Here is a 12735-nt window from a genome sequence, read left to right on the forward strand (position 1 = left end):
AATAAACATACCTGAGCTGACAACCGCTAAACATGAGAAGGAAGCAGGTAGGAAATTTTGATTTCGAACGAATTTTTCACTAAATTTCCAATTTTTTACCTGGTAATTTACATACCTTAGCTTAAAATCTGTTTTAAGGATGTTGTACCGTAGCCTAGACGTGTCATCTTGCTTGTCTCGTTTGTAGCCGACAGAATTCGTAATTTGTTCGATCGATCGTTTATAATATTCTATGAAAGCCGAAGCACGTTACAGCTGCAGAGGGGCAGACACTTTCACGCATGAAACTACATAGGGCAGCGGCGCGACCTTTTTAATACCCCGAGAAATTGAACACATAAAATTAGGTCCGACATACAAACGCACTACTCCGTCATCGTATCATCAGGAGATTCTGGGAGGTGATTTTTCTGCATTTTCGTGATATTTATTGAGAAATTCAGGTACGATTGTGGAATAATTTCTATTATAAGAGCATCACAAATTTTCGTGCGCGATATCTAACGCTAGACCTCGACCCCTCGACCCTCAACCATAATACATAGCAAGGGAGTTCTACATGACATACACAATTCTCAGTACACGGGACTGATATTTATTAACCTCTCTTCATTGCGAAAGTTTAGAGGACTGGTTGTTGGTCTCCCAATTGGCCCAACAGACGCTAGGACACCCCCTAATATCACTCACGTTAGCACGCAAGTTCAATTATTCGACCAATATTTAGTTCCATGAACATCTGGGGTGATGCTTTGACTTTAAATCACTCTATTTACAAGAAAAACAAACCTCAAATCAATATACTTGCCTTGCAGGATGAGAACAATCGTAAGCCAGATGTCGCTGCTGTCAGCTGATGATAAAATTGCAATTGAAAGTGGGCGCGATCGCCAATCGACGAATAGAGCAGCGAAACATTATCTCGTTGGGTCTCGCAATTTAGGCCAAATCTCGAAATTTGCGAGAGATAATCTCTTCGGAGCTTCCAATATACTCATAGGTGTCAAGTTTCAGAAATATAATACTAGTATGTGAATCATTTAACTGACATTAGTTTTTAAGCTGCCATATCTTTTTTTAGTTAATCTAAGTATGAAATAATGTATCTTTTTCATCCAAATTGAAATTCAAGCTGAAAAAGTGATACAATAAAAAAATATATATTTACACTTCATTACCTCTATCCCCTACAGCGTCTATGTAGGATTCCGGTTACTACAACAACGAATTTTGGCGTGTGCAGGTGCATTGTACCGTGACAGGTGGAAGAAAGCTCTCGGCAGGTAGAATCTATAGCCCACGGTGCCTAGGTAAACCGAGATGTAGTACAATGAAACAGTACAATAGTGCCTCAAGTCGAAGACCTACTAGCTTATTTCTCCATCGCTAAACACCAAAGAGTGGGCTCTTGCTTGCAAGCCTAGTCATTATCTGTAGCTGTAGTGGACAGTTATAATGGCTGCTGCAAGCTAACTGATTAATTGTACGTGTTGGATTGGGTCGTCGGATCGGGTTTGTGCCTGCAGTGCCGTTGGAATGTAGGTTGGTAAGTCGTGCAATATTTATGCAATATATTCGTGCAATATTTATACCTCGATCGGCCTCATGAATAGATGATTGTATTTTGTATGTCTTACATCAATTTAATCATCATCCTCTGTTTTTTCACTCAGTACACGTGTATGTATACTGAGTATGCAGTGTGATTGCTGTCACCTAGTGCAGAATTTGACATGACTTTGTAATAAACAAATCAAATGTGAACACAATTGCACAAATAATATTTGAGTCTAGCTGATGTCATATCACTATCAGTATCAAGTACTTCAGTTTCAGCTAGTTTGACAGAGTGTGACTGGGACATGACATCAGGGATACTGTAAAATGAGAAATTTTCGCGTGCATTTTAATTTCGCGAATTTCGGGAGCGCCAAAATTCGCGAAATTAAAATGCACGCGAAAGCTTTTGTCTACACTAAATGCATTGAATGCCAGTAGCAATTCGCCAAAAATTTCATGCCACGAAAAAGGCTGTCGGCTCCAATTCGCGAAAATTTCATGCCGCGAATATATCATGTTTTACAGTATGTCACTCGGTCAGCTCAGCTCGTCTAATATTCAATCTCCAATCAATACACCTGTGGCAAAAAAAAAAAATGTTTTAACAGTTAAATGAATTAACATACTTTAGATGATATTGAAGATACAACTACAGGTGAGGTGAACATATAATACTAATGAATGAACATGAATTGTGTAGTTTATGGTTAGATTTTATCTAGATCTGTGTATAGCGTACTGAGCTAGATATAAACCGGCTTTGGGGAAGACTTCCGTATGCCCCCCCCCCCCCCAAATGTTTGTGTGTGGGACTTTGAGTGTGTGCATCCATGTGAAAGCTAACAATAGTACAAGAATAGTGTAGAGTGGTATGAAAAATTAGTGGGGCGGGGGAATAGAGGATCTTTTTTGTTATTATATGATACTTAAAGATCACGTTAAGGTCAGATCTTTGGGGCTTTAAGAGATTTCTAAGGCTTACATGTAGTTGCTACTTTGTACAAAGTCACTTGCTTAACTCTGTATCAGTTTGCTATGGTATTAAAACCCCTCACATATTATGCTGAGACTGCAACACATGAGCACTTTATGAAAATAATTCAAAAACTGTTTTTCAAAGCTATGTAACTTCTTAGAAATTCATTAACAGCAAAGTCAAGAGAAAAAAAAAATGGCAAGCTCTGTTGTGGTCTATATTGCATGACAGAGCTATCGCTGTGACACTTTAATGTATTATCCCATATCACAAATTATGAGTCAAGTTGTGCATTGTGCATTTTATTGAAATATGCTAAGTCGGCAAGTCATTGATTGATTCGGACATGTGAACGTAGCACTACGGCATAAAGAGTTTGATAATGACACTTCACTCTGAGCTGTAATGTCACAATTTATCATTCCACAGGGTGACTTCAACATCACTGACATGTGACATCCGTCCAGTGCAAGCATGGTCCTGTTCATCAACATCAACGTAGGTCAGAGGGTAGAGGTCATCTACAAGGGTGAAGTTCACGAGGGCACAGTGAAATATAAAGGTGGCTTGACCAACGTTACGGGAGATTGGGTTGGCCTGGAACTCGACGAGCCAGGTTGGTACAGTGTCTTTTTATGATCCAGCAACATCTTATCGTCTGTTGAGAATGAGAAGGGCTTTAAGTCTTCTCGAACACTATGGGTTTTGTGGTCACTTAACGCCCTTATCATTCTCAACCGACGTTATGTTATGCTAAATGAATTCCAGCTATGCATTAGCATGATGCTTCAAAGCAGCTCAGTTAATGTGTAAGGCGTCACAGCAAGAAGCACCAACAAATATAAGCATGTGTTGGGTGTTTACACTTTCCTCAAAATGTGAATAGCTGATCCAAAGCAGGTGATTACACTGCAGTATGCACTTATGTTTCATACTACTAGTAACTTAGTATATGATGATACAGGGCCAATTTTCTATCAGGTACTCATGTAGTGAACACACAAACTTTGCATCAAATACATTGTAATGATTCAGAAGAATACAATTCATGGATATTGTATATTGAACAAAAGTAGCCAGGTCCAGCCTGGCCCCAACTTATGGCACACATCATAGTGGCCTGTAATCAAGAGTAAGTTTAGTGGCTGTAGCGTAGAACAGCAAACACTCATGATGCATCTAATGTCACCACTGAGAAGCCTCTTGTGCTATTGTTTGAAGATGGTCATATTTTGTACTTAATTAGATTTATGCTTTACATCTGTGCATGTCAATTACTCAAGTTCACACCTGTACAATTGCTTGATGAGCACATTTGCCTGATTATAATAGAGTTCTTAAATTCCCATCCATCCTGATTACAGTATAGCAAATTTGCATGATATATATTAGATGATAAACATAATATGTGTGTATGTGTGTGTTTGTATGTGCAAAATGTGTGTTTATCATCACTTCATCTTCAATAAACAAAGAATGCATGAGTAGCTGTCAACAGTGCTGTGCATCATATGCCATTATCTATCTACCTATCTCATTTATCAAGTTGTGATAGATAGGTATAGATAGATAGCTGACAGGTAGATAGACTAAATATTTTGATATGAATATTCAATGTGATGAATATACTGATGTATCTGATGTGCTAGATTTTCTCTGAATATTTCTATATATCTTCTTTTTTTCCTGCATTTGTGCATCCTTTCATAGTTGGCAAACACAATGGCTTGTACAAGGGCAGACAGTACTTCTCCTGCAGGAATAAACATGGGATCTTTGTCCATCCGTCTAGGATACGTTTCATGTTCACCAAGAGGATGTGAGTTGAATGATATCTTGATTTGATGAAAATTTGCATTTAATCATATTTGATGGTTTTATGTGGTGATAATATTCATATGATCTACTCCACTCAGGGTACCCACTTGTATGCGAGAATTATTCTCCCAGATGCCCCTGCTATCATTTTTGCCCTAACATTGCCCAGTACCTATCTATACACATAGCTCATCATAGGTTGTGAGGGACTATTAAGCATAATGTCAAACATGCTATATACATTGATGTATGCTATGGGACAAAATTTGAATCCAAGGTCTCATGTTCAAAAGTCTAGTGCCTCAACCACTAAACCATGCAGATCTCACCAGCCAAAAAAGGCTCCACAGACAGAGAGGTTTCTTGTGAACACAATAAAATGGACGCAAAAAAAATCTAGTAATGTCTAGAGCAAAATGAGACAAATGAGACAAATGATCATGATATTTAATGATCATGATATTAGTTTTTAGTAGGACATGTTCATGCATATTGTTCTTTGAATTGAAATCTGACACAGACAGAATTATGTCATTAAAATGTTCAGATGATATGTTTCTAGATAATTTGCAGTTTCATAATTTTTTGATTGACTTAAAGAAAAAAAAATCAGATAATGTTTTAAAAAGATTATTCTGGTACCAAGCATTTGATTGCAGGGGTTATTTCATATTTCCTTGGGACTTGTCATATACATGTAGCAGAAATCAACAGGCAGTATGATTTAAGATTCACCTTGATTATTCCATTACTTTTACTTATCTGGTATTTTTTGTCTAATTGCAGATAAGGACCAACATTCCAAAAGTGTATTGAGATTGAAAGTATTGTTACATAAGAAGTTTTCAGAAACAAATATCTAATACCTTTGAATTATGTCTATATTGGTGCCAGAATATTTCTGCCTTTCTTTTAAATTTTGTCATATATCTTCCTATTTCACATGTTGTTTCAACAATGTAAGCAAGAGGTGTACATCTATCAAAATGCTCATTCATTGGTTCAATTTATGCCGATCATCTGACAGGTACTTTGACACATACAAGTCAGTGAGCCCTGATTCATCATTTGATGAGACCCTGTTCCACACTGCAAGTAAGTATTTTACAGATTTTAATTTGTATGGTAATTTTTCAAATTCATGAAAATTTTCCGTCGAGGTGTTTTTGCATTGCAATTGATTGACAAATTGCACTACATCGACGTATATAAGCACTGAATTGATCAGTGTTTCGTACTTAGCCATGATAAAAAAATCATGGGCGTACATACTCAAGCAGGGCGTACATACTCTACCATTTTTTTATCATGGCTACTACGAAACACTGATCAATTCAGTGCTTATTTACATTGATGTAGGGCAATTTGTCAATCAATTGCAATGAAAAACACCTCTACGGAAGAATTTCATGAATTTGAATAATTACGCAGTACCTGCTGCATGCTATATGGATAATTAGAACCACCACTTGCTGTTGGGCGAAAGCTCAGTGGTCTAGTGGAGATGATGCCTGTCCGGTGATCAGGAGGTCGTAGGTTCAAATCCTGCTCGAGTATGGTAATTTTTGAAGCAGATATCATAATCTTGTCTTTGTCACATTGGCATTTCCGAATGTTACTGCATACCACATACTGTAGAAAGGTCAGATGGGGCTGGCTGAATGCAATTAATCAGCACAATACACTGTATTGTTTCAGCAAAAAAATACACACATTTGCCTATATGAGACAAAAATATTAACTTTGATCTGAGTTAAAATAGTACTAGTATGTATCATGTGCATATGCTTACCCTGGTGAAATTTTCACTTGAAGTTTATATAAACCATACATGTATACTCACGGTAGTGTTTTTGTGTGCTATTTTTGAGTGTGCATGTTTTCAAGAGACAATTTATACAGCCTGATGTTTGTGTATTGTGTATGTTGGCTGAAATAGGTACATTGTTTCACCAGACTTATAGGGATCAGAATACAAGGAAATGAGCAGTGGTAATATTGAAGGCTTGATTGCTGCATTAGATACACAAAGTTTCAGTATCGATTGTAGTGTTTCATTACAGTGGAAAAGTCATTTTGCATCTTCCTAAATCAAATTAACATTAAGCACGAGTACTACTGGGCATTTGAAAAAAAATGGTATGAATACTTAAGTTGTTTTCATAGAATTCTACAGTATGATGAGTTCCAAAAGTTTTACACAACTTTTATGAGCATATATGTTCATGAACTACACTTTTATCAAATCTTTTGATTAAACAGTTGCATGTTGAAGGGTCAGAATACTACCAACTGTGAGCCAGCATTTCTATAATCAGGATGAGGCACATCATGGGACTCTAGTGCACTTGGATGTGCTATTTCTAGCAACACATACTAGTTAGTAATTAGGAGTTTTGCTTTTTAATGCAGATTAGAACCTGTAAGGTAACATGATGTTTGTTTTTGTTTCATTTGATAGTTATGATATATTATCTTCATTTTGATAATGAACTCTTAACAAAAGAAATGACTCGTGATTAAATTGATTATTCTATCCCTTACAATTCTGTCTGTAGGATTGATTTGTCAAAGATTTCTCTTGATATATTCTGCAATCATGTCTTAATTTACTTTGCATTTATCTTACATGCAAGTTCATGTGGATTTCCATTCACCCCTGGTGCATTTGTTCTTTTCCTTCTCTTCCCAGAGCCAAAGGTGTTAGGATACTCTGATGGCAAATCAGTGAATGGATCTTACTTGGACACAGCCAGACAGGGATTTGAAGGTGAGAATTACAGATGTCAAGTCTACAAAAAATTGGAGTTTCACCCCCTTCAAAATTGAACGTTCAAAAATGCATTGCATGCCTATGGCTATGTTTGATATGGACAAGCCAAGTATCTTTGTTCCCATGTGAAATTCTAGGGGCAATGGCAATTCGTCAAATTGATTATGAACACCTATATGATGAGACTGGATTTTTTCTTGGGGGGAATAGCTTTTATGTAAAAATGAATAATTTTTATATAAAAACAACTGATTCTTATGTCAACTAGAGAGCTTTCATGTTACATATTTATCTTTGTTCAGGAAAAAGAAATTGCCTCAGAAAATAAAGTTATGTTCTACATGTATGATACGTTGTGTTGAAGATGTTGCTATTGACACAAACCAAGTAGTTTCAAAACTTAAATGAGGTTTGCCTCTTTCAGCTGATGTCTCAGACAGTATATCTGGCCCTAAGAAACAAAGTAATTTTATACAGTGATAGTTGATAGACAGTGCTTGCTTGAATAGTGTTGTACATAACCAGTGCCATCAAATGATACATCTCAAAACTGAATATATTTTTTACTTTAGGGCTTAGACTTCACAGAGTTTCCAAATCTTGGTGTGGATCATAAATAGCTCATCAAGATTTTTTAAATGTGTAATTTCATTGATACTAAAACATCTTCTTTAATTCACATGATATAGAGCAAACAGATACTTGGTTTGCTGGGAAGTCAGCTAAACTCCACACCAGGAGTTACAGCGAGTCGGCCACGCCCAACTACCACCTGGGTCATCCGGTAGGGAGCCGCTTTCGGGTGAAGACCGAGGCAGAGAAGGACGAGGAGGACAAGACCCTCCGCATCCGCCCCAAATCGGCTATGGGTTCCTGCACCCCCCATCTCACAGCCCGCAGCCTGAACTACTCCATGCTGGGACACACCCGGCCCCTGTCGGGTCGGCTGAGCGCATCGTTTGACAAGACCACTGGCAGGGCGTCAGTCCTCAGCGCATCCTTTGGCGGGGAGGAAGACATCCCGTTCATCTCCACACCGTCCATCCCTAAGACCCACATGCCACATGCTCCCCTCCAGAGGCAGAACATGATTGGATGGTCACAAACTCATCGTCCTAGAGAGTGGACAATGTAGAAGGAAAGGGTGCCCTCACTTACTTCAGATTATTTCTAATGAGAAAGGTACCATATAGAATGAATTACAATGAAAATTTCAGCTTCAAAGTTACAACAGACTGTTTAGGATTCTCCTTATATATCAAGAATTCTCACACAACTAGAAAGGGGGACTTATTCATGATACTTGTACTTATTTGACAGAGAGCAATATTTTTTTTTCGTAAGCAATGACTAGCTGGAATGATTAATTTCAACATTCGAAAATTGAAATACCAAAGATTGTTTTCTAAAACCAATGATTTCTGAAATATTATGTTTTAAATTCAGACTTCAGGCTGCTTAACACATACTTGCAAGGGGAAAAATAAGCAAAATCTTGGTTGATGTAAGGTCTCATGCAGGGCACTATGTGTATTTACTGTGAAGCAAGAAATATTCATGACATGAAATTGTCGCAGATTGGAGCCGACCATCTTTTTCATGGCATGAAATTTTCTGGAATTGCCATTGGCATCCCATGCATTATAGTGCAGACAAGAACTTTGGTATGCATTTTTATGTTCCAAATCTTGGCTCTCACAAAATTCACAAAATTAGAATGCATGTAAACATTTCTGACTTTTACAGTAGTAATTTGTTAATTCATTGCCTTGCTGTTCTCCTTAATTTGTGGCATACTGCTGTGAACATATTGTGATCTACCTCCACTTTTCAAACTAGCTTGCTGTGTACTGTAGGTTGCTAGTCTTCAGAAGACATGGGTAATTAATGCAGTGAAGCTGAAGAGTACAACATTTTTGCCACAAAATGCATATCTCTACTAGCATTGATATATGTTTAAGGGCCAGGTCGTGGTTGATAATCCCAAAGAATTTAGTACAGTGATTTCTAATGATTGACAGTGAGATATGAGTGCATGAAATGTATCAAAGACTTGCATTGCCATGTCAGTGATAAGTTTATATCATTCTTACGTTCAGATCGAGTCTGTTACACATGTTGGACACCATACCAACAGTGTATGGAAAGCTGTATGGAAAAGAATGATTACAATCAACCGTCCATGTCTTGTGATTTGCACAACTCTTCAGTACTTTACTGTCAAGTGAATTTACAGTGATATTGTAATGCCACTTATATTGCATAAGGAATGTGCTTTGATGCCTTTAGCATAATTATATTCTAGATATATCTGGCTCTTTTCAAGTCGTGTGATGTTTTGCTTAGCCAAATCAGCTGAATTTACAATTCAGCAGCCTTGATAAGCTTGTCCCTACTTGATGGATATACTAATTTAGTAGACTTTCAGTGACTGAATCTTTTTGACAAGTGAAATGACTAAATTTGTCATATCAGGATAAAAAAAAAAATAGACAAAAGAAATTTACAGAAACTTGAACTTTGAGCCAGGAAAATATACTCCTTCATATGAGTGTGTTACTGTAATGAGTTCTTGATAAAGACAGTCCATAGTGTAAACTTACATATTTGTTCCATCTTTCACAGACGCATCTGATGCTGCACTATCATTTTTGTTATGTTTTTGATTTACTTATAAATTATATACATAACTTATGCCCATTTCTTTATAACATTTCAAGTGACTGCACTATGTAGAACTGTTCATGTTTAAAGAGATTAGCATGCTATGGATGGTGTCATATCAAGCTTGGAGTGTATGAATTGCAGCCAGCAGTACCAGTTAGATCCCATCCACCTTCCATGTCTTATTTTAAAAGTGACATGACGAAATATATACAAATGAAATGATTTACCATCGTCTTTCAGGCTTTTTATAATGAATTCACTGTGAAAGCAGCTTCTAATGGGCCTCCAGTTTTTCATCTGTGATCAAGATTCTGATGAAGGAAAATATATAATTTTCCAAAAGGGGAGAGTAGTATGTAAGGTTGTTATCATTTGCAAATCTGTAGCCAGCAAGGGATAACACAATATGATACATGTACAGTGCACTCCCGTTATAACAAAATGCTGGGGACGGGCAGTTTTCTTTCGTTATGACGAAATTTCGTTATAACCGAACAAATACAATATATAACAAAAACAAGGAAACAAGGGAACAAATAACAAGCCCTATTTCATTTCCGAACTAACGGACATTTAGGTGTATCTGTGTTTTGTAATAAAGAACCTTCAAAACAATCTAACGAACTTTATTTGACTTCAGAGTATTGTATTACAATAATGCAAGTTCTCCTCGAAAAACATGCGTAACACACAGAGCGAACACACAGTTATATGAAGCATTCACCCAAGCAGACGCTCTAAATGCTTGTTCCGCTACATATTTTCGAAAGCGATCCGCATTTCGTTACAACGGAACACATTTCTTCTGTTTTTCTTTGTCAGCGGCGCTCGGAAAAGACTTCGTTTTAACAAAAATTTTGCTATAACCGTGTTCGTTATAAGCGGATTTTGTACCATAGACTTTAATGGCGATAACTTTGGGACCAGAAGTTTTACTTCGTTATAACGAAATTTCGTTATAACCGTGTTCGTTGTAATGGGAGTGCACTGTATTGTGGTTGGTATGGCCTCTTTCTGTTCTTGCTATTTTCCAAGGCTGCATATCATGTGTGTGAAGTAATTTTGGGAAATCCTTGTAATTTCAAATATTTATTGTTAGTGATAGCAACTAAAAGAGGGCTGTTTTTTATCCAAGTGATGATTAGTCCTGGAGCATGGACAAGTAGTGAAACAGCAACTTCAAAATTGTGTACCACTTTTACAAATATTACAGCTTCTCAGGTCAATAGTGTGTGCTTCTTGGTATAGTAAAATCATGATCATGGCATTTCTAAGCTTTAAAGAAGATGTGATTTCTAGTGATTCTTTCTTCTAATTATCCATTGTAAATATGAATGGAAAAATAAACTGATATCAGTAGTATTTGTGTTAACACAGAAAAGCATCAGATTTTTTTTTGTTAGGTAGTTTTACCATTGTTTCAATCTTACAGAATACCTTGCATTCCATGTGTTTTTATGACAATCTTTCACATATTTTTGTATGTTTTGTCAATTTTTCTGTCTATCTGTAAAATCTTGTAAATCTGAAGTGAATACTATAGCTGATGTATGTTGTTGAGATTATAGCATCCCTGGAAGGGTTAATAAATGAAAGTAGAACTACACATGTGTCATCCTATGACATTTCCTCATTAGTTCTATAACTCTGCTGGTTTAACTAACCACAATTCTACCACCCAATCCCTGAAAAGCATGAACATGTATTATAACATGCTGTAAAAGTGGACATTTTCCCATGACATTTTGCCCTCAGTCTGGTAAAATCAATTTTGCTTGTTTTAAAGTTCGCAAAATCAGAGATAAAATATTGCATGTTACTGTTCAGCAAAAATATTGGTGTTTTTATTTTTTGTGCTAGATTCATGTTGCGCAGAATGTGCAAAAATGTCAATATATATATGTCACATATGAAAAACCAATAGCTCTGTCATGTTCTTGAAGATTGAAGTTTTTTTGACCACTCATCCATTCAAGTACAGTTGTGTAAAAGAATAAATCCTATCAGATGCAGTCATTCATGAAAAACCTTTACAGAGAGAGAGAGAGGAAAAATATGTACACACACACACACACACACATATATATAATATATATATATATATATATATATATATATATATATATATATATATATAATATATACACATAATGTATAAAAGACACAGCTCACTGACCCACTATTTTGCTCAGAAGAAAGATGAATCTCCATAACAACCGCTTTAAAGGGATTATAAGATAATCATTGAAATTGGTACTGTATATCCAATGAGTATCTATTCATGCTTATTTGAAAGTTCTTGTAGAATTTTTGTGGAAAATAAGGAAATATGACAGATGGTAGTACTATGGATCAATGGAAACTACAACTGTATTAAAAATGGCACTTTTAGATGATTTCATTCTTCCAAAGTTTGATAGAATTACTCCTTCAAATATCAGAAATCAACACCACTGACCCAAAACACACCATTTTTGGCCTCATGAGAAACTGACCAGTACACATACTTTTTTGACCTAATGAGTACCAGTACATGTAGATGGCCCATGCAAAGTTTAGTGAGTTTTTGATGCATGGTCACATTGGATGTGAAACTATATGAGGCAGCCTTACATCAAGACAATTCACACCCATGTGATGGTCATAACACACACTGACAGTTTTCCTTCTGTCTCAGCAAATCTAAAGGGCTTCATTACAAAGAAATCTACACATTAGAATAAGAACAAGAATGTCGATTCCTCATGTTTAGAAGTGAAAGGTCACTTTATTTACATACTCAAGTTTGCTACACATCTATGCAGAAGAAAAACAGGGTTGATCTACACATACATGTACCGATATTCACAGAAGCTCACAAAACATTGCTCAAACAATACATACCTTGCGCTAAAAACAACAACAACTGAGACTCGGTCTACAGCTGAGGAAAACAAAAAAC

At 36.4% G+C, this 12735-nt stretch overlaps 1 protein-coding gene across 1 annotated transcript; it reads left to right on the forward strand.

Annotated features, from left to right (window-relative positions):
* Window positions 1-3010: 3010 nt before the first annotated feature.
* On the forward strand, window positions 3011-8262 carry LOC139712275 (uncharacterized). The gene is made up of 5 exons (XM_071624115.1): window positions 3011-3152; window positions 4247-4355; window positions 5382-5449; window positions 7047-7124; window positions 7817-8262. Exons 1-5 carry the CDS (start codon window positions 3011-3013, stop codon window positions 8260-8262), a joined length of 843 nt encoding a protein of 280 aa, XP_071480216.1.
* Window positions 8263-12735: the final 4473 nt, after the last annotated feature.

Source organism: Diadema antillarum, unplaced genomic scaffold (assembly GCF_040938485.1).
Source record: "Diadema antillarum isolate AM-2024a unplaced genomic scaffold, OU_Dant_1.0 seq00001785_RagTag, whole genome shotgun sequence".
Taxonomy (NCBI): Eukaryota; Metazoa; Echinodermata; class Echinoidea; order Diadematoida; family Diadematidae; genus Diadema; species Diadema antillarum.